This window comes from Oncorhynchus kisutch, linkage group LG18 (assembly GCF_002021735.2).
Source record: "Oncorhynchus kisutch isolate 150728-3 linkage group LG18, Okis_V2, whole genome shotgun sequence".
NCBI classification, from domain to species: domain Eukaryota; kingdom Metazoa; phylum Chordata; class Actinopteri; order Salmoniformes; family Salmonidae; genus Oncorhynchus; species Oncorhynchus kisutch.
The window spans coordinates 27,687,012-27,711,248 of record NC_034191.2 but is presented as its reverse complement, the minus strand read 5'-3'; the positions used below and the strand labels follow the sequence as shown (position 1 = coordinate 27,711,248).

General features: G+C 44.1%; 1 protein-coding gene across 1 annotated transcript in view; it reads right to left on the bottom strand.

The window, feature by feature from the left end:
* Positions 1-23,755, bottom strand: part of LOC109886929 (reticulon-4 receptor-like 1) — a 236,259-nt gene extending 212,504 nt beyond the window's left edge. The window contains exon 1 of the mRNA XM_031795781.1: positions 22,801-23,755. Within this exon, the coding sequence (XP_031651641.1) occupies positions 22,801-22,813 (13 nt within the window). The 5' untranslated portion in view covers positions 22,814-23,755. The remainder of the gene's footprint in view (positions 1-22,800) is intronic.
* Positions 23,756-24,237: the final 482 nt, after the last annotated feature.

Here is a 24,237-nt window from a genome sequence, read left to right as displayed (position 1 = left end):
TAGGTAGGCACGCACACACACTCACACTGCATCAGCAGGTGCTGGTGAGAAAGCTGGAATGCATACAGCATGCCTCTTTTCAAACAGAAGGTGTGCAGACTGTAGAGGGGCTGGTTTTGGAGATGGACCAATGCAGAGAACCCAGATGAGAACACATTTGATGCTTGTCTAAATGTGAGTCTAATTTGTGCACTCAGCCATGGCAAATTCTTCTGATTATCTCAACATAGGTATGCAAAAATATGGAAACCGTCTTCAGACTAAAAAATAAATCTGTATAATTCCTAATTAAAGATAATTTGTTGAATATAATTCCACATTAGGCAAAGTAAGGGTTTTCTTCTACCACAGCAATGTGAAGACAATGTTTTGTCATATTCTACAACATCAGATCAGTAGAGCTTTCAGTGGTATTGCTGTGATGTACATGAGAGTCTGGAGGGATATTGGCACTTGAAATCTTTAACACTCATCATTCTGTCTGCTCAGTCTTTGGTCAGTCTGACTTCCAACAGGCTCCATTGTTTTCTGTTTAACCCATGGCAGTCTAATGGGGCCTTTCTTTTGAACAGAACAGAATTCCTCAACTAAATATTGGGAACACTTTGTGTCGATACTCTAGAACACAACCCTAAACTTTATTTTCTTCCTAGTCACTATTTTTATTATTTTATCTTGACACATTTTATCACATGACCGTCTTCTAGCTCTACATCTACAGTTCAGCCCATCTCCAGAATCTATTAGGACAGTGAGTGGTGCCTAACTCAGGTGTCACCTTCGAGGCTAGATCACGGAATAATGAACTATCCTGAAGGACAGATGTTTTCTGTGAACATGCATTTTTAACTTGTGTGACATGAGCAACAGTGACACGTTGGCATGCTTAAGGGACTTTTTAATATATCCAGCCAGCCCATCCAGTCAGTCAGTCTTCCTACCTCAGTCAGCACACTTTCACTAAGCTGATTTGTGCCTGGCAGAGATGTGTTGGAAACATTGTAAATAAAGTACCCCGCTGCAGCGAGGACCAGAAACTAGCACACCATTCATATATTCACTAGTCATACAGGTAATCTTTTAACAGCAATTGTTTGAACAGGGGATTTAAAAAGCTAAACAACCCAATAAAATACATGTGTTACACTAAACTGTGCTAGAGGGCTCTACTTTCCTCAGAAACGGGTATTGCAGTCATCTGCAAACTGACATTTATGCGGGCCATGCAGCATACTTCACTGAACAAAAATATAAACGCAACATTTAAAGTGTCCCATGTTACATGAGCTGAAATAAAAGATCACAGAAATGTTCCATACGCACAAAAAGTCTATTTCTCTCAAATGTTGTGCACAAATTTGTTTATATGCCTGTTAGCAAGCACTTCTCCTTTACCAAGATAATCCATCAAACTGACAGGTGTGGCATATCAAGAAGCTGATTAAACAACATGATCATTACACAGGTGCACCTTGTGCTTTGGACAATAAAAGGCCACTCTAAAATGTGCAGTTTTGTCACACAACACAATGCCACAGATGTCTCAAGTTTTGAGGGACCATGCAATTGGCATGCTGACTGCAGGAATGTCCACCAGAGCTACTGCCAGAGAATGTAATGTTAATTTCTCTACCATAAGCTGCCTCGAATGTTGTTTTAGAGAATTTGGCAGTACGTCCAACCGGCCTCACAACCGCAGACCATGTGTAACTACACCAGTCCAGGACTTCCACATCCAGCTTCTTCACCTGCAGGATGGTCTGAGACCAGCCACCCGGAGGAGTACTTCTGTCTGTAATAAAGCCTTTTTGTAGGTTACGATTAGCTGGGCCCAAGTGGGTGGGCCTGGCTGCCAAGTGGGTGGGCCTATGCCCTCCCAAGCCCACCCATGGCTGCGCTGCTGCCCAGTCATGTGAAATCCATAGATTAGGGCCTAATTTATTTATTTCAACTGACCAATTTCCTTATATGAACTGTAACTCATGAACTGTATGAACTGTATGAACTGTAATATGAACTGTATGAACTGTAATATGAACTGTATGAACTGTAATATGAACTGTATGAACTGTATGAACTGTAATATGAACTGTATGAACTGTAATATGAACTGTATGAACTGTATGAACTGTAATATGAACTGTATGAACTGTAATATGAACTGTATGAACTGTAATATGAACTGTATGAACTGTATGAACTGTAATATGAACTGTATGAACTGTAATATGAACTGTATGAACTGTAATATGAACTGTATGAACTGTAATATGAACTGTATGAACTGTAATATGAACTGTATGAACTGTAATATGAACTGTATGAACTGTAATATGAACTGTATGAACTGTAATATGAACTGTATGAACTGTATGAACTGTAATATGAACTGTAATATGAACTGTATGAACTGTATGAACTGTAATATGAACTGTATGAACTGTATGAACTGTAATATGAACTGTAATATGAACTGTATGAACTGTAATATGAACTGTAATATGAACTGTATGAACTGTATGAACTGTAATATGAACTGTATGAACTGTAATATGAACTGTAATATGAACTGTATGAACTGTATGAACTGTAATATGAACTGTATGAACTGTATGAACTGTAATATGAACTGTATGAACTGTAATATGAACTGTATGAACTGTATGAACTGTAATATGAACTGTATGAACTGTAATATGAACTGTATGAACTGTAATATTTGACATTGTTGCATGTGGCTTTTATATTTTTCTTCAGTATAGATGTGAAGCGTGATCCAGGAAGTGTGTGAGCTGGAGAGGGTTGAAGCATTTGGTTTGGTTCTCCTTGAGAGTTTACACCTGTTAGCTGGGTGTCGTGGTTGAAGAGGCCTCAGAGAGCAGTTTGGCAAATACCAACTGTAGGAATCCGCCAAAAGCAGGAGCAACACCCAGAACTACGCAAACACACACACATACACACACTTTCACACACACACACACACACACACACACACAGTGCACCTGTAGCCACATCATCCCAGCTGCTCTTCCACACAGCACCAATAGCTATTCCAAACCTGTGGTGTAAAGTACTTAAGAAGAAATACTTTAAAGTACCACTTAAGTCGTTTTTTCATGTCTCTGTACATTACTATTTTTAAAATATATAAATTTTTCCCCTTTTTTTTCCCCAATTTCATGGTATCCAATTTGTAGTTACAGTCTTGTCTCATCGCTGCAACTCCTGTATGGACCCAGGAGAGGAGAAGGTCAAGAGCCATGCATCCTCCGAAACACAACCCAACCTGCTTCTTGACACAATGCCCACTTAACCTGGGATGCCAGCCACACCAATGTGTCACCAGGTGCACAGAAAACAGCATGCAAGGCACCCAGCCCATCACAGGAGTCACTAGTGCACAAGGACATCCCTGCCAGCCAAACCCTCCCATACCCTCCCATAATCAGGACGACACTGGGCCAATTGTGCGCTACCCCATGGGTCTCCCGGTCACGCCCGCCTGCAACAAAGCCTGGACTCGAACCCAGATACTCTAGTGGCACAGTAAGCACTGGGATGCAGTGTCTTAGACCACTGCACCACTCGGGAGGCTACTATTTATATTTTAGACAACATACTTTTACTCCACTAAATTCCTAAAGAAAATAATGTACTTTTTACAACATACATTTTCCCTGACTCCCAAAAGTACTCGCTACATTTTTAATGTCCAATTTACGGACTTATCAAGAGAACATCCCTGGTCATCCCTACTGCCTCTTATTTGATGGACTCATTAAACAGAGAACACCCCTGCTCTTCCCTACTGCCTCTGATACAATGGACTCATTAAACAAAGAACATCCCTGCTCATCCCTTGCCTCTGATCTGATGGACTCACTAAACAGAGAACATCCCTGCTCCTCCATTGCCTCTGATCTGATGGACTCACTAAACAGAGAACATCCCTGCTCATCACTTGCCTCTGATCTGATGGACTCACTAAACAGAGAACATCCCTGCTCCTCCCTTGCCTCTGATCTGATGGACTCACTAAACAGAGAACATCCCTGCTCATCCCTACTGCCTCTTATCTGATGGACTCACTAAACAGAGAACATCCCTGATCATCCCTTGCCTCTGATCTGATGGACTCACTAAACAGAGAACATCCCTGCTCATCCCTTGCCTCTGATCTGATGGATTCACTAAATACAAATGCTTAATTTGTAAATTATGTGTTGGAGTGTGCCAAAAAATAAATACAATTGTGCTGTCTGGTTTGCCTAATATAAGGAATTTGAAATTCTTTAAACTTTTGATACTTAAATATATTTAAAAGGCCACTCTACTTTTAGACATTTACTCAAGAAGTATTTTACTGGGTGACTTTCACTTTTACTTGAGACATTTTCTGTTAAGGTAACTATACATTTACTCAAGTATCACAATTTGGTACATTTTCCACCACTGTTTCAATCAATAGGATGATTGTGCCATCATCACATGGTTTCATGAGCCTTCTCCATAGCCCAGCAATGTGCTGCTGAGTGTCTGGGTAATGTGTGCTCTATGCAGTCACAAATAAACCCACTGTTTTAGTCTGCTGTGATGGAACCAGTCTATAAGTGGGAAAAATGTACAGTACCAGTCACAAGTTTGGACACACCTACTCATTCAAGGGTTTTCCTTCATTTGGACTATTTTCTACATTGTAGAATAATAGTGAAGACATCAAAACTATGAAATAACACATATGCAATCATGTAGTAAGCAAAAAAGTGTTAAACAAAAAATATAATTTATATTTGAGATTCTTCACAGTAGCCACCCTATGCCTTGATGACAGCTTTGCACACAACTGGCATTCTCTAAACCAGCTTCATGATGTTGTCACCTGGAATGCATTTCAATTAACAGGTGTGCTTTGTTAAAAGTTAATTTGTGGAATTTATTTCCTTCTTAATGTGTTTGAGCCAATCAGTTGTCGGGCCGCCCCCAGGTGGTGAGGGTAGGCAACAACATCTCCACCCCGCTGATCCTCAACACTGGGGCCCCACAAGGGTGCGTTCTGAGCCCTCTCCTGTACTCCCTGTTCACCCACGACTGCGTGGCCACGCACGCCTCCAACTCACTCATCAAGTTTGCGGACGACACAACAGTGGTAGGCTTGATTACCAACAACGACGAGACGGCCTACAGGGAGGAGGTGAGGGCCCTCGGAGTGTGGTGTCAGGAAAATATCCTCACACTCAACGTCAACAAAACTAAGGAGATGATTGTGGACTTCAGGAAACAGCAGAGAGAACACCCCCCTATCCACATTGATGGAACAGTAGTGGAGAGGGTAGTAAGTTTTAAGTTCCTAGGCGTACACATCACAGACAAACTGAATTGGTCCACCCACACAGACAGCATCGTGAAGAAGGCGCAGCAGCGCCTCTTCAACCTCAGGAGGCTGAAGACATTCGGCTTGTCACCAAAAGCACTCACAAACTTCTACAGATGCACAACCGAGAGCATCCTGTCGGGCTGTATCACCGCCTGGTACGGCAACTGCTCCGCCCACAACCGTAAGGCTCTCCAGAGGGTAGTGAGGTCTGCACAACGCATCACCGGGGGCAAACTACCTGCCCTCCAGGACACCTATACCACCCGATGTCACAGGAAGGCCATAAAGATCATCAAGGACAACAACCACCCGAGCCACTGCCTGTTCACCCCGCTATCATCCAGAAGGCGAGGCCATCAGACTGTTAAACAGCCACCACTAACATTGAGTGGCTGCTGCCAACACACTGACTCAACTCCAGCCACTTTAATAATGGGAATTGATGGGAAATGATGTAAAATATGTCACTAGCCACTTTAAACAATGCTACCTAATATAATGTTTACATACCCTACATTATTAATCTCATATGTATATGTATATACTGTACTCTATATCATCTACTGCATCTTTATGTAATACATGTATCACTAGCCACTTTAACTATGCCACTTTGTTTACATACTCATCTCATATGTATATACGGCACTCAATACCATCTACTGTATCTTGCCTATGCCGCTCTGTACCATCACTCACTCATATATCTTTATGTACATATTCTTTATCCCCTTACACTTGTGTCTATAAGGTAGTAGTTTTGGAATTGTTAGCTAGATTACTTGTTGGTTATTACTGCATTGTCGGAACTAGAAGCACAAGCATTTCGCTACACTCGCATTAACATCTGCTAACCATGTGTATGTGACAAATAAAATTTGATTTGATTTGTGTTGTGACAAGGTAGTGCTGGTATACAGAAGATAGCTTTATTTGGTAAATGACCAAGTCCGTATTAAGGCAGGAACAGCTCAAATAAGCATAAAGAAATGACAGTCCATCATTACTTTAAGACATGAAGGTCAGTCAATGTGTAACATTTCAAGAACTTTGAACGTTTCTTCAAGTGCCGTTGGAAAACCCATCAAGTGCTATGATGAAACTGGCTCTCAAGAGGACCGCCACAGGAAAGGAAGACCCAGGGTTACCTCTGCTGCAGAGGATAAGTTCATTAGAGTTACCAGCCTCAGATATTGCAGCCCAAATAATTTCTTCACGGAGTTCAAGTAACAGACACATCTCAACATCAATTGTTCAGAGGAGACTGCATGAATCAGGCCTTCATGGTCGATTTGCTGCAAAGAAACCACTACTCAAGGACACGAATAATAAGAAGAGACTTGCTTGGCCCAAGAAACACGAGCAATGGATATTAGACAAGTAGAAATCTGTCCTTTGGTCTGATTTGTCCAAATTTGCGATTTTTGGTTCCAACCGCCGTGTCTTTGTGAGACGCAGAGTAGGTGAACCGATGATCTCTGCATGTGTGCATGTGTGGTTCCCACCATGAAGCTTTTCACAGCATTCTACAGTGATACGCAATCCCATCTGATTTGCATTTAGTGGGACTATCATTTGTTTTTCAACAGGACAATAACCCAACACACCTCCAGGCAGTGTAAGGGCTATTTGACCAAGAAAGAGAGTGATGGAGTGCTACATCAGATGACCTGGTCTCCAAAATCACCCAACCTCAACCCAATTGAGATGGTTTGGGAGGAGTTGGACTGCAAAGTGAAGGAAAAGAGCCATCAAGTGCTCAGCATATATGGGAACTACTTCAATACTGTTGGTAAAGCATTGCCAAGAGTGTGTAAAGCTGTTATCAAGGCAAAGGGTGGCTACTTTGAAGAATCTCAAATATAAAATATATTTTGATTTGTTTTACACTTTGTTGGTTACTACATGAGTCCATCCATATGTGTTATTTCGTAGTTTGAAGTCTTCACTATTAGTCTACAATGTAGAAAATAGTAAAAAATAAATAAAAATCCTTGATTGAGTAGGTATCCAAACTTTTGACTGGTACTGTATATATATATATATCTTATCTTTTGGAGTGGCGGCAACAATTTAGCAATGGCAGCCCGCCGCTGCTAAATACATATAGGGGAAACACTGATCTGCCCCGAAGGGGGTTCATCAAAGTTTCTTTGTTGCTCTCTCTCTCTCTCTCTCTCTCACACACACTGCGATAATGGTCCTATCTGTCTAACTAGAGTGCTTCACTGATGAATGGTAGGTGACGTTCACCAACAATGCTTTCCATTGATTGGAGCTGAAGGTGATGGACTGTGTGTCATCTTTGCTATATGACCAGCTGCTAAGCTGTATCGATCTACAGGCTTTATATATTGACTAAAGCGAGATATCGTACTGGGCTAGTTTCAACTTGATGTCTTGGTATATTGGGACTGTTATAAATGTTGTTGTTTCCATACAAGCGTAGCAGTCAAGTCCTTTTTAAATTCACAAATAAGAATAGCCCACTAGATTATATATTATTTATGTTTTATTTAGGTAGGCAAGTCAGTTGAGAAAAATGTCTTATTTCCTACACCAGCCAAACCCGGACGATGCTGGGCCAATTGTGAACCGCCCTATGGGACTCCCAATCACGGCTGGTTGTTATACAGCCTGGAATCGAAACCAGGGTGTCTGTAGTGACAACTCTAGTTTTGAGATGCAGTGCCTTAGACCGCTGCGCCACTCGGGAGTCCCAAGATATGTACAGCTACAAACTGGATGAATCATTATTGTCTGTTCACAAGCTATTCGCCCAGAACCTTCCGGCAGTGAGCAAGAGAAGAGAAACGTAAATAATGTAGTTATTTGAGATAGAACCTTGGCTTGGAAAGTGATGGGAGAAAAAAACACACACCTTGCAACCAAGTTCTCCTCTGCTGTTACTCATTTTTAACTATGAAACATTCATCCTCTCTCAAGCTGTCCCCATAACGCCACACCTCTACTTCCTCGTCATGCATGACAGAGCTCCGTGTCTGTGTGTCTGCATGACTGTTTCATGTGCATGTGTTTTAAGTGTGTGTCTGTGTCTGTGTGTGTGTTAAAGCCTAAGTGCATTTTGTGTGTCTGGGTGATGGAGCTCTTTCCCAAAGGAAGGCTAGTTTCATTCTCTCTGTGAAATATAGAGTACACCAGCAATCCCAGGGGTCACTGCACTTCCTGTGTCTCTTATCAATGACAACTCCAGTGCACTAAAGCCACTAATCATTGAGTCACCCTCGCTCACTCTCTCTCTCTCCTCATTATCCCCCCTCTTAATCACCCAGTGAACACTACCATCATCACAGCCCCCTCTTCTCTCTCTCTTTATATCTCCCTCTCTCTCCCTCTCTCTCTCTCACTTTGTACTTGCTTTGTTCAAAACTGTCCCTGACAATGTCACTAAATCTATTAACTTTGCCTCCTTCACACCGCAAACACCCTTCTCTGCAAGAGATTGAGGTATCATAGAAAGACATTTGGTTTCAAATGTCATGGTATTGGGAGCCATAAGGAAGCTAAACTAGCATCTTCTAAAGTCAAACATATATACGTATATTCTCCAGGGAGCTTGTGATGTAGGTAGATTTGATTTAACCCTATTTACAGTAAACCATCACCTTCCAAACATCACCAACACACCTTTTCATCTTCAAAGGGTGATACATCAGGCCTAGCCCCTTTCCCACGGTGACAGGTAGCTGGGTTAAGTACAGTCAAACCCCAGGTAAGGAGGTGGTCTCAGGGAAGAGGCAGAGGTTGCGTCCCAAATGGCACCCTCTTTCCTACATAGTGCACTACAATATATAGTGAATAGGGTACCATTTGGGATGCATATATAGCCTTTGGATCCTGTGATTGTGGCGGGTGATATTGGACAGGTCCCGCTAATCCTGCGATTGTGGGTGGTGTGATTGGCTGGCTCCTACTGATCCTGTGATTGTGGCTGGTGTGATTGGCTGGCTCCTACTGATCCTGTGCCACAGTGGGAACATGACTCTGGAGGCTCCATGTGTAGCTAACTCACAGCGACGGTTAACCTCCCGATCCATCAGGCCTTAGTAGCAGGCATGACACAGAGAACCTACTTCTTCCATTAGAGCTCTGACAGAGCCTAATGCCTGTCCTTGCAGTAACTCTCTCCCTCCATCTCTCCCTCTCTCTCTGTTTCACTCCTTCTCTTTGTCTATCTCTCTCTTGCCATTTCTCGATCTTGCTCGCTTGCTCGGGCTCTCTCCCTCTCTCAGCTCTCTCTTTCGCCTGTCTCGTCTCCACTCACCACAATAACAAACCTTTTTTTTCTTCCTCTACACTGACAGCACAGAATGTACACAACAAAAAAAGTTATACAAATCTTTTTTGTTACCATCCTACGAATGTGCTCTTCTTTGTTCATCCCTCGCTCCTCTTCTCTGTGAGATGGAGAGAGAGGGGACTCACAACACACAGGGTGGTAAGAACTAGCACAACACAGGTTCTTATTAAGGCCGTAACGTACGAGCGCTCCCCTGGGAATCTAGATGTGTAAATGAGACGATGCTCCAACACCAAGTGCTGCTGTCTTTTTTGGGCTGTTGTTTTGCTCTTTTAAATAATTGACAAGACTGTGCTAGTGAAGACAGGGACAAATCTGCTGAACTAACATCCAAGCCAGAAGTGCTTGAGCACCAAACTGCTATCAATCCCCCAGCTATATAGAATCATTACGGCTCCACACTTCATAAATCTTATGCAACCCCCACTCGGCTCAGCGATATAACATTCTGTCCACATGTTCTGTTTATTGTTTCTGCGTACAGGCAACAGAAGATTACTTTTGCTGTATTTACCCTCTATATGAAGTTACATTTACAAACTACACTTTAATGTCAGGCCTGTGAATCACGGCTCAGGGCATATTAGCCTGCTTTCTGAGGAAGATGGATCTGTGGCTGTGGCTAACTGCCATGGTGGGAGTTATAATAAAGAGACTTGTATTTTAGTCAGAGTTCAAGCTGTTAACGCTGTCAGGCGTGGCTCTATAGTGACTGTGATCCTATATTGGGGGTGTTGGGGCAGAGCTGTGTAGTTGCAGTGTGTTTTGTCAGACTGTTGACTTCTCTGGGTGCGTCCCAAAAAGAACCCTACTCCATATACAGTGCACTACCTTTGACCAGACACTATGGGCCTTAGTCAAAAGTAGTGCACTATATAGGAAATTGGGTGCCACTTGGGACACAGACTGTGTTCTCCTCTCCTTTCCTCTCCTCCCCTCCCCTCCCCTCCCCCCTCCTCTCTCCTCTCCTCTCCTCCCCTCCCCTCCCCCCTCCTCTCCTCTCCTCTCCTCTCCTCTCCTCTCCTCTCCTCTCCTCTCCTCTCCTCTCCTCTCCTCTCCTCTCCTCTCCTCCCCTCCCCCCTCCTCTCCACTCTCCTCTCCTCTCCTCTCCTCTCCTCTCCTCTCCTCTCCTCTCCTCTCCTCTCCTCTCCTCTCCTCTCCTCTCCTCTCCTCTCCTCTCCTCTCCTCTCCTCTCCTCTCCTCTCCTCTCCTCTCCTCTCCTCTCCTCTCCTCTCCTCTCCTCTCCCCGGGGGAACAGAGGACTGTGTGATTGAGACGTTGACTGGGAGCAGCAGCTAGGAGATGGAGACTGCATGCCACTGACTATCTATTAACCTGACACTTATTTTTTCTCACTTGTCTATACCGTTTTTGAATGGAAGCAAGTCGGGATGCAGCCCTTTTTTTACGGTCCCCTGCTGCCAGCATCCTGGTGCTGTAGATGGGCAGAAGAAATAAGAACAGCTCAGAGCTGCCCCCCCCCCCCATTAAAACGCCAACCAAAACCCTGCTCCGCACTAGATACCCAAAGAAAAAATCTGTCTTTCCCTTTCAGAGATGCCTTTGCCTTCCCTCCCCTCCCCTCCAAGACCACAGTGCTGTGATGTCTGTCTATTCATCACATACACTGTGTACAAGACATTAGGAATACCTGCTCTCTCCATTAAATAGATTGGTGAATCCAGGTGAAAGTTATGATCCCTCATTGATGTCTCTTGTTAAATCCACTTCAATCAGTGTAGATGAAGGGGAGGAGACAGGTTAAATAAGGATTTTTAAGCCATGAGACAATTGAGACATGGATTGTGTATGTGTGTCATTCAGAGGGTGAATGGGCAAGGTCAAAGATTTAAGTGCCTTTGAAGGGGGTATGGTAGTAGGTTCCAGGACCACCGGTTTGTGTCAAGAACTGCAACACTGCTGGTCCACCACCCAAATTACATCTAGCCAACTGTGGGAAGCATTAGAGTCAACATGGGCCAGCATCCCTGTGGAACGCTTTCGACACCTTGTAAAGTCCATGCCCCGACGAATTGAGGCTGTTCTGAGGGCAAAAGGGGGTGCAACTGAATATTAGGAAGGTGTTCCTAATGTTTTGTACACTCAGCGTACAGTATGTTACCTAGCGATGGCCTTGTATCTAACATAACCCCTATAGATGATATAGCTGGGAGGAAATGCTTATCTTATCTTTACAAGGCAGTTTTATCTGCACGGGAAGGTAGCTGTGTCTTTACAAGAGTGTGGACCTGGCCTAGTGCACTGGAAGGCAATTCATTATAATGCACAACGGCTGCCTTAGGACTTAGGTGATCGGAATGTAAAACAGTTAGATTACTACGGTACTCCTCTCTCTCTCCCACACGACAGCAGGGGTAGAGAGAGAGAGAGAGAGAGAGAGAGAGAGAGAGAGAGAGAGAGAGAGAGAGAGAGAGAGAGAGAGAGGGAGACAGAGAGAGAGACAGAGAGAGAGAGAGACAAAGAGAGAGAGAAAGAGAGAAAGAGAAAGAGAAAGACAAAGACAAAGACAAAGAGAGAGAGTGCATCATCAGTACAGTACAGGTGCATGACACATCACTCGTACAGCCACTACCCCATCACAGTCTGACTCTGTGGCAGGCATACCAGCCACATCCCAGCCACATCCCAGTAAGCCCATCCCAGGTAGCCCATCTCAGCCACATCCCAGTAAGCCCATCCCAGGTAGCCCATCTCAGCCACATCACAGCCTATCCCATGTCAGCCACATCCAGCTCAGCCACATCCCAGCCTATCCCATCTCATCCACATCCCAGCCTATCCCATCTCAGCCACATCCCAGCCTATCCCATCTCAGCCACATCCCAGCTTATCCCATCTCAGCCACATCAGAGCCTATCCCATCTCAGCCACATCCCAGCCACATCTCAGCCATATCCCGCTCAGCCACATCCCAGCCACATCCCAGCCTATCCCATCTCAGCCACATCCCAGCCACATCCCAGCCACATCCCAGCCTATCCCATCTCAGCCACATCCCAGCCTATCCCATCTCAGCCACATCAGAGCCTATCCCATCTCAGCCACATCCCAGCCACATCTCAGCCACATCCCAGCCTATCCCATCTCAGCCACATCAGAGCCTATCCCATATCAGCCACATCCCAGCCACATCTCAGCCACATCTCAGCCTATCCCATCTCAGCCACATCCCAGCCTATCCCATCTCAGCCACATCTCAGCCTATCCCATCTCAGCCACATCAGAGCCTATCCCATCTCAGCCACATCCCAGCCACATCTCAGCCACATCTCAGCCATATCCCGCTCAGCCACATCCCAGCCTATCCCATATCAGCCACATCCCAGCCTATCCCATCTCAACCACATCCCAGCCACATCTCAGCCACATCCAGCTCAGCCACATCCCAGCCTATCCCATCTCAGCCACATCCCAGCCTATCCCATCTCAGCCACATCCCAGCCTATCCCATCTCAGCCACATCTCAGCCACATCCCAGCCTATCCCATCTCAGCCACATCCCAGCCTATCCCATCTCAGCCACATCCCGGCCTATCCCATCTCAGCCACATCCCAGACTATCCCATCCCAGCCTATCCCATCTCAGCCACATCCCAGCCTATACCACATCCCAGCCACATCCCAGCCTATACCACATCCCAGCCTATACCACATCCCAGCCACATCTCAGCCACATCCCAGCCACATCCCAGCCACATATCAGCCACATCCCAGCCACATCCCAGCCATGGCTCCTGTGTTCTTTACCAAGTACAGGTCTAATTAACACTTCAGCTGCACAAAACAGCACCTGGCACCTCCATTGTGTGTGTGTGCCACCCAGTGTTGGTGATGCCAAGGTCTTAATCAACCACTCTCAAACAGGCTCCTATTGGACCAATGTTAGTGCCTGCCAGCACTGAAGAGCAAGGCTTGTTGGAAGAGGAAAACATGGGCAAATGTCAAGGACCCAATTCTCATTCAGAGTATACACGCATGCAGAGAGTCTCTGTGCCAGAAATAGATTTAACTCCAATGTTGGATGACTTAAAAGCATATTGAGAGGTGATCGAAACTAGCAACCCACATTCTGTGTGATACCGGCCAGACGTGAGAATATGGGTTGAGGTCAGTAATTCCATGTCATTCTGTCTCCATAGTCTGAGCTTTATTAAGGTTAACAAAGACATTGTACTTGGGTAAATGACTGAACCTAAGACCTGCTCTAAAACAATAGAGGGGTCTTTAAATACAGAAATGCTTGGGTCTAGAGAGAACAGACTGGCCCATATTCTGTAATGACTACTATTCCATCAGCCCCAATGTCCTGTCCTTAACATACGACTGATTCCTCTCCCTAGTTAACGCTCTGATGTACAACTACAAACAATCCACTTGTCCTCCTCAAGCCATTATGCAAGACAGCATCTGGAGCCAGTATCTCATCCTTCCTCTCTTCAAATATTAACCACAAGAAAACACTGTTCTGCTGCAGTCCAAGAACATTCATTCTATTCTGTACCTGAGATCAAACCACACTCTCTTTAAACAAACCTGTCAACTCATTTAGTTTTAGTCATAGAACCGGACAGGATTCAAATTGACATCCCACAATTAATCATCTCTTGTCATTTTGGTGCCCATTCTCCCAGTTGGAGGTTTGAGTGGGAGTGCGTGTTGGGAGAGAGAGTGCTGTATAACAGCAATATCATAAGCTCTGTGAATATATTACAGCACCACTGTTAATCTGCACAGGCTGGGGCCCTTTGTTGAGCTGAACACCCATCGGCCCCTCACAGCCACAGCCGGGGCCCCGGAAGAGGTAAGAGCACATATAACATTCCACCTAACATATCCACTCCGCACTTTACAGCCACGCCTGTCACAGCACCCTGCCTCATTAAGGGAAGGGAAGTACGGGGGAGACGAGAGCTATTTGAGTTATAGAGTAGGAGGTGGGCTTAGTCAGAGAGAGGGATAGGAAAGGAAAGGAGAGGAGAGAGTAGTTCCTGCATTTAGAAGATTGGTTTGTGTTTTTCATGGTTCGAATTCCCTGCGGACTGTTTTTAATTTAGCAGAGAATCCAAGTATAGAAGCTATAATTTTGGAGCAATCGTGAAATTGCATTACTGCATCCAATACGGTAGCCTACAACTGGAGACTTAATTAGCCCATTGTTTTCAAGTCAACCATCTTGGGATATATGAGGTCTGTATGTGACATGGATGGAGTGGGAGATTAAACTGGGGCATAATAAACAAGATTAATAGTTAAAAGGAGTCACAATCAGTACACAGGGAATGTAACACACTATACAAGACTGTATATCTCAGTGAATTTGTGTGTCCTTGCTTGTGTGTGTTTGTGTGCATATCTGCACGTGTGTGGTTTGTAATATGTGTGTATTATATAAGCATTCTACATGTCTGTATCTTGTCACTATAGGCTTCAAACACCGGTGAATCCAAACCCCACACCTCCTCATCTTTCCCTGGTGATGAGCCTTTTCATCTTGTTATGGAAGTGCTAACTCTCAATGCCAAAAGGGCAGACTGGTCGGAGGGGAGTTACTGTGCCTGAATCTCTGTCCTCAGCACACAAAGGTGATGTCGCCTGGGGAATATGGCTCAGGAAGAGCTGTCAGAGTAACAGGAGAACACCTGGGATTACTGTCAACTGGACTGTCTTCTCCTTTTCCTATGTCCCTCCCTTCTCTCTTATCTATCTACCTCCCCTCCTCTCCCCTCCCCTCCTCTCATAAGATCTATGGCATTCCCATTGACATGACCTTTAAACTCCAATTAGCCACTTAATCAGACATTAATTATTCATATTACAAAAACCAACAGGGCTTAGGTTGTTTGTCTCTTTCACCTCATTATCATCCGGTAATGCCTGGCCCTGCATCACATTTCCATTACAAAGGCAGGAAGATGATGTTTACTGAAGACTCAGGTGAATCTAAAGGGTAAACTGAGATAAGGGAGAATTTTGTAGATTTATTTTCCGCTTCTGCGCCCAGTTAAAATGTACTGTGTATTAAATCATTCAAGATAACTCTATAGACTGCATGAATAGGAGAGTGTTTGACCTTATACTGTAGGAAGAGAACATCCACTTTTGGAAGCCATGCAGAGCCGTCTGCCCTAATTTGGTGTGAAATGGTTGACAGGGAAGCGTGAAAATGGCTTCCAGAGTATCAGCAGTTCATGAAATAAGTGACATGCATACCAGTCAGAGCTGCTATCGTCTCACCCACACCCACACCGACACACACACCCACCCACACCCACACCCATACACACACCCACACACACCCACACACACACCCATACACACACCCACAACCACTCACGTTCTCTCTCTGCAATTATTTGTCATCCTCTGTTGAGTATCATGTTGTTGAATAGTGCCAGAGGCTTCCATGGTAACACCATCATGTATCGGCCACTCAGTAACTGGCCCTATGATTGGATGAATCTCCTTCAACTAAATGAGGTGTTTGGCATGCACTGCCCGCGTCAGAGGTATGTAGGATAGCAGTCTAATGATTAAGCCTCAGCTCTCCAATGAGAAGTAGTACTCAGTCAACTACCTGAGATGATGTCTCATATGGACAGGGTCAGAGAGGCTACAAATAGACAAATCAGTCTGCTCAAAAGTTTTGTATTGCCCTACCCTGATTTGTATTAGAGGGTATGCTAAAAATGGGAGATTAGAGAATCGATATGTGTGTGTTTGAGTGTGCATGGGCAAGTGTGTGTGGTTGTGTGTGTGTGTCTGTTCGTGTGTGTGTGTGTGTGTGTGTGTGTGTGTGTGTGTGTGTGTGTGTGTGTGTGTGTGTGTGTGTGTGTGTGTGTGTGTGTGTGTGTGTGTGTGTGTGTGCATGCGTGTGTGTGTGTGTGTTCTTTTTTTGTTATCAAAAGAGACAGGAAGTGAGTCTTAAAATAGACATTTTTAAACAAGCGTCAGATTAGGATTGGCAACACTGTTCTCACCCTGGATTCACTTTCTGTTTTTCAGGGAGCTTAGAAAGATTTAAGGGATCAGGCTGAGGTTTATGTTTTTGCTCCACTCTATATTCTCCTCTTCACATCCCCCCTACACTCCTGTCTACATAGCCCTAAACCCACAGCACCCCTCATACCCAGCCCTAAACCCACAGCACCCCTCATACCCAGCCCTAAACCCACAGCACCCGCAAACCCAGCCCTAAACCCACAGCACCCCTCATACCCAGCCCTAAACCCACAGCACCCCTCATACCCAGCCCTAAACCCACAGCACCCCTCATACCCAACCCTAAACCCACAACACCCCTCATACCCAGCCCTAAACCCACAGCACCCCTCATACCAGCCCTAAACCCACAGCACCCCTCATACCCAACCCTAAACCCACAACACCCCTCATACCTAGCCCTAAACCCACAGCACCCCTCATACCCAGCCCTAAACCCACAGCACACCTCATACCCAACCCTAAACCCACAACACCCCTCATACCCAGCCCTAAACCCACAGCACCCCTCATACCCAACCCTAAACCCACAACACCCCTCATACCCAGCCCTAAACCCACAGCACCCCTCATACCCAGCCCTAAACCCACAGCACCCCTCATACCCAACCCTAAACCCACAACACCCCTCATACCTAGCCCTAAACCCACAACACCCCTCATACTCAGCCCTAAACCCACAGCACCCCTCATACCCAGCCCTAAACCCACAACACCCCTCATACCCAGCCCTAAACCCACAGCACCCCTCATACCCAACCCTAAACCCACAACACCCCTCATACCCAGCCCTAAACCCACAACACCCCTCATACCCAACCCTAAACACCCCTCATACCTAGCCCTAAACCCACAGCACCCCTCATACCCAGCCCTAAACCCACAGCACCCATCATACCCAACCCTAAACCCACAACACCCCTCATACCTAGCCCACAATCTACAACCACAGGAATACTTTGCATCACAATAAGCTGTAGTGCAATCATGACATCATGTTAGGAGATTATTATGTTCTATTCAAATGGCCTCTTTAAATATAAGTCACAGAACAAGTTCCCTCATTTGGTCTGGCTGTCTGAATGTTCTCCACCCATAAAGTGACAGATGGGTATTTAGAGTCAGATACTGTGCTGTGTAAATCCATGGTGATATCAAATCATTGTTCTGAGGAGGCTTTGCCTCAGGGTACTGTCTATGTGATTTCAGCTCTGGCCAGACTGCTGTTTGTCCTTCAGTGACAAAGATAGATGTAAATTCCCCCTGACTGTGAGTCTAGACCTCTGCTGAAGGTATCTAGAATGGTGACTGGTGACGTCTAGGAGATGATATTATCTCTCTAGACAGGGACACGTCTCTGGGTGAAAAACCATCTCTGACAGACAGATAGTCATGGAGGGCCTCTTGATGCCTGAGAGGTTGATAGTTGGTTATTTGATCAGCTTGTCTCCCTGGTGCTGCTGAGAGCTGACTGACTGAGAGCTGACTGAGTGGGAGCTGTGAGGCTGAGCTGAGTTCCCTAGGACCCACTCAGTGAACCCTGGGAGTAGGCAGGGCAGGAGATTGAGAGCTGACTGACTGGGGCCACAGGTGTTTTCCTTAGTCCTTTACATTGTGTTCTACTGGGCTCATTATTGGTAAATCCTCTCTGTTGTCCCCACCACCATGTACTGCCTGTAATGGAAAACAACAGGGCCAACTCAATAGGCAATGTGCTACTACTCTGGCACGTAATTAGAGATGATTTACAGAGCGTGATTACTCTATGCTACTAAATTTGATTGCTCAAACAATTATCTCTGTATATTCTGTGGCGATGGAGCTGAATGATGAAGGAAGCGTTGGGCTTTTGTTCATCTTAGATGCTGTATTAGAGAGGGAGAACTATCCCAATTTTCAAATAATTAGCATTCATTCAACATCAGAGTACAGTTAGGCTGCACAAGCTGACATCTTGCTAGATTTGCAATGTTTTGTTCTCTCAAAGTACATTCATTAGATTATAGGAGTCTGAGCAGTGCTTTATGTTGATCAGACACATTTCCCAATAAGATATTTTGTAAAAACCTTGTCAATCTGAATGTCTGCTTTATGCAGAGGATGAACACAAATGAAAAGCACAAACTAACACTGTGGGTATAGTGCTTACAGAATGTCAATGGACAAGTGTGTATGTGTGTGTGTGTGTTTGTGTGTGTGGGGGGGGGGGGGGGGTGCAGGTGAGTGTGTAAGATCGTGAATGTGTAGAGACAGGAAAGTCTCAAAATGGCCAAGGAAAGCCTGTATCCAGCCCCCCTATAAACCTGAGTGACATGCACCAGCAATTATAGCACATCACAGCAGGGTATATACAGTGAACATCACACCTCCCTCTATCTATCGCAGCACTACTCTGACACATCTCTCCAGTGTCTGTTCCATGGATGACTGGGTATGGAGAGCGAGAGAGAGACAGAGAGAGACAGACCGACAGAAAGAGAGAGAGAGAGAGAGAGAAAGAAAGAGAGAGAGAGAGAGAGAGAGAGAGAGAGAGAGAGAGAGAGAGAGAGATGGTATAACCTGCATAGAATAATAAAACCTTGAGTTGGCACACAACCAGATAAAATTATTTAGTGTAGAGGTGCTGACTAAGGACGAATAAACTGTAAGCTATACAAATAAATAAAGAGTCGCTCTACATACATAAACTCCCAGTAATTTATTGGGTAAAACACCATCGTTTCGGCATCACTGATCACTGGGTCACCCTGAAGAAGGCACAGTGATGCCAAAACGTTGACAGTTTAACCAATAAATTACTGGGAGTTTATATATGTTTACTTTTATAACCTGCATAGTAATCAGATCCCATCAGCTGTGACACTGCAACCCAGGGAAGCAGAGAAGGGTAACAGACCACTAGCACTGAGCAAGAGGGCCACACACACAGGGATTAGTGATAGGGACAGAAACCAAAAAACAGGGACAGCAGACTCAGACACACATGCTGTTCACACACAGATAGGACTGGCATGGCACACCTGCATCACGTTGCATACATAGACAATGTACTGCACGCCTAGACAGAGAACATTTCCACATCATGTCGGCTTATTGACCAGACTTACTTTGGATTCCATACAACATCAACAAAACTCAGATCAGGTTGGTAGGCTTACTACTCTGGTACAGCTACATACAAATCATCCATTGGGTGACAAAACATGTGTAATGCCAATACCCATGATGCCATGTTCAGCTCCAGTCCATTACTTGGTATTCTCACGGCGTCATCCTTTCAAATCTCGTCTTGTTGACTCAACTATTGGAACAGAACGTGAGAAGCCAGGGTTTCCGAGACTAATCACATGGTAATGATTACACAGATAGTCATGACTTCTCTTGTCAACCTGAGTAGTGCTTCTGCTGTCATGCCACACTCTCAGTAACTCAATTTGAAAGGGAAATGTGTCACTCACCAAATGTCAGGCCGGATGCATTAGCCAGTCTCCCCACAACATGTTGTTCAGGGCGTATACTGTACGTCTAACTCACCAAACATCTTCTGACTTGTTCCTGCTAAAACTGGCTGATGCCTTATCAACAGTCTATTCTGATTGGAGGGATTTTTGGCATACTGAGTTTCTTTTTTTTAATGTCTTGTTTAATGTCTTTTTCTCCCCAATTTTGTGGTATCTAATTGGTAGTTACAGTCTTGTCCCATCGCTGCAACTTCCGTACGGACTCGGGAGAGGTGAAGTTCGAGAGCCATGCGTCCTCCGAAACACGACCCTGCCAAGCCACACTGCTTCTTGACACACTGCTCGCTTAACCCGGAAACCAACCTCACCAATGTCTCGGAAGGAAACACCGTCCAGTTGGCAACCGAAGTCAGGCGCCGGACCCTCCACAAGGAGTTGCTACGGGACAACGACATCGCGGCCGGCCAAACCCTCCCCGAACCTGTACGACGCTGGGTCAATTGTGCGCGGTCACGGCCGGCTGACTTCAAAAGCAAGAAAGCACATTCAAGAGTACCAACACAACTTTCAAATTAATCATTTGAATTGTCATGACATTTTATTGCAAATATGTTAGTACATTTGCAATAAAATAATTGTATGTTTCTTGGCCAAACAAACACTTTTTTTATAGCCATCCTGACTATCTTGGTCACGCCATGCATGTGATTTGAAGTGTTCTCATTGTGGGTTAGTATCCTGCACAGCAAATACAACTATAAAGTGTACCACAATAATAGCCATACAATGACCATGACCATGAGCAGCATTTAGCGGCACTAGGTAGCCTAGTGATTAGAGAGTTGAACTTATAACCGAAAGGTTGCAAGATCAAATCCCCAAGCTGACAAGGTAAAAATATGTCATTCTGCCCCTGAGCAAGGCAGTTAACCCACTGTTCCTAGACTGTCATTGAAAAAAATAATTTGTTCTTAACTGACTTGCATAGTTAAATAGAGGTCAAATGAATTAAATTTACATGACCATGAAAACAGCAGCTGACAGACAGTATGCAGAGTGGCCTGGAATTCAGTCATACATTATGCACTAAAACACTCTAACTTCTAACTCACTCAAACAACATATGTAGGATCTTAATTTGATCACCCTGTTGCAGGAGAACTTTCCTGCAATGCAGGAAATGTAAAACGTGTAGTGTATTTGAGGTTTAAAAAGGCTTCTGAAGTTTGTTTTCCAGACTTGATTTTCCCTTACAAAAAATGTATCAACCCCTACAAAAATGAAATTAATTATAATGCACATAATAATTAACATTTTCTTTGCTGCAGGATTATTTTCCTGTAGAAATCTGGCTGAAATTAAGATCCTACATCTGTAACCTCCTGTTTTAAGTGGATGGGGTACTCCATCTCCAGACTCAACAGTGAGTTCCTAGCTAACTTGATTCTAAGTTAGTCTGTTCAGTTGACATAATGATCAGGGTCCTTGAAGCACAGACAGTTAGTTACTGGCTATGTGAGTTCATCATAGAGACGTCACATCTTCAACCCTGGATCAATAATCAATCTGATGATGACTGTCAGGGAGAGCTACACTAGTGCTGCATGCATTAAAGGAGTTGACAGCAGGCAGTGACACATAGTTGAAAGCCAAACAGTGGCCTTCTATTGATGCTGGGCGAAATGAGGGGAACCATTTTGTCAGAAGTAAAATGATGAAAGATTTTAGAAATTGTTTGTCTTCAATGATATAATCTTCATATTGAAACAATCAAAGGAGTCAAATAATCAAGGGAGCAAAATATCAGAAAGATCGCATCAAAACCAGCAGACCAATTACAATGGTATTACTAAGGCATTAAGAATTCTTTGACCATTTCTACTCAGGGTTAAATAATATGACTGTTCTCTTCCGCAACAAATTCAATGAGAACATGGAAATCGTGTGTGCGTGTGGAATGTCATGGGGATAGACGGGGTTAATGTATGTTCATGTGTGGTCAGGAGTGGTTCAGGTCGTGACATTGTCAGCATAAATCAATGTTTGAATTCTATATAAAGTCAGGAGCAACTGTCAATTTAAAAGGAAAATATTTTATTCTGGTTACTGACCACCCAAATATATCCTTCATAAAGCATTATGCCGCGCCTGTCTTGTCCATATCACCTAGCCAGCCCTAGATTAATGCCCAAGAATGCTATAATTACAACGCACATAATGCTTATCCGAGAGACAGAGACTGGACACAACTCATAAACTGCACTGCGGCATAAGCCGTTAATATCAAATATAGTATTCGTGGTAGGCCTATGTCTGAATATTTCATTCCGCCAGGCTCGCGCACACAGGGCTTAATGTTGTGCAAATCTGGAAACCATTTCATCGTCGCAATAATCTGCCACCTTCTCGCCCATTACCTGCAAGAATCATTAGCCTATCGTGCTGGTGTACTGTATCATCATAACATATTTTTCATCACCCATAGCAGCAGACATGATAACATAACACCTTGTAGTCAACTAAGCACTATTCATTGAAGGAAAATACTGAACAACTACAGGGTGTTTTGGGCATAATAATAACTCAGTCGGACTGACGATGATAAAAAGTTAAAGTACACTTACCACCTTTGAACATGGTGGAAGATTTATGTCGTCCTCTGTCTTTTGAGAATCATCTATTCTTGTATTCCAGACTAAACGTGCGCTCTCTATTTTCTAAGTTATCAAAATAAAAGTTGTAAATGTTTCTTTGTTTTTTGATGCGTCTAATGTAGCTCCTCTTGTCGCGGTTGCCGTCCAGCCAACACATTCAGTTGTGATGTATAAAATAGTCAACGAACGTTAGTCTCCTCTCATCCCGTTGAGTAGGCTAGTCTATGGGACAGACCTTTTCAAGCAGGATTTGGAAAACACGCAAGAGTAACGTTACGCATTGCGAACAAATGCATTGAAAATATCATTTCAAAAGCAAAACACCCTACTGTTCGGCTTGTGAGACGTACCGTAGAGCTCGTTTCAATCGCTGATAACCATCATTTTTACACTCACGTCAAATGAATGCAAAACAGCTATTACAATTTTTGGGGCAAAACGACTGCGCTCACAGCCTATCTCCAAATAGAGAGTTAATAATTTTTAAAGTGCAATCTAAATTCCTTCTCGAACGAAGTCGGATGGATCATATCATATTCGTTCCAACTCTTTCCTTATCACAATAAGTTATTTAGATTCAAATTTCGTCTCTGAAGTCGGATAAGGCGCTGGGTCCTCAAATCTTCATTAAAAACGTGGATTTTGATGCGTTTCGATCCGTATAAATAATCCAATAATATATTCCCGCGCTTTCCCGTAGTGTTTGGGAGCTGCAGTAAAATTCCTGCCTTTCTCCGGTCTTATCTGTGAAGACCTTTCAATTTACGCCACTTCCTCAGCGAATGTAGACTTTCGCCATCCTGCCCTTAAGGTAGATTAATGAAAGTAGCGCAGTGGGTCCGCTCTGTCTCATCATTGCACCCTCTCCGTCCGTCTCTGAGTAGGCTTGCTCCGTTTTCTCCGGTGTTTGCTGGCAAAGTCTGAATGTTCAGCCCTCCACTTGAAGGAAAATTGTACACTTATCTTATTATCACCTACATTCCAATTCCGTGTATAGAGGGCAGTATTATTCACACAAATTAAAAGTGCCAAATAAAAGACAACTTATGTAACTCAATGTAATATCTTGTTTTCTTCGCATGTTAGCCTTATCATCAAGATCTTTATTTTTTTCAGGCTCTGGGAGATGCTGGAATTTAGTTTAGAAATGTGGTTGGTACCGTTACATGCATGATTGACACATGACAATGATCACTAGTCAAATCAAATTGTATTAGTCACACACATACAACAACTGTAGACCTTACAGTGAAATGCTTACTTACGAGCCCCTAAATAACAACGCAGTTAAAAAAAAATACGGATAAGACTAAGAAATAAAAGTAACAAGTAATTAAAGAGCAGCAGTAAAATAACAATAGCGAGACTATATACAGGGGGGTACAGGTACAGAGTCAATGTGCGGGT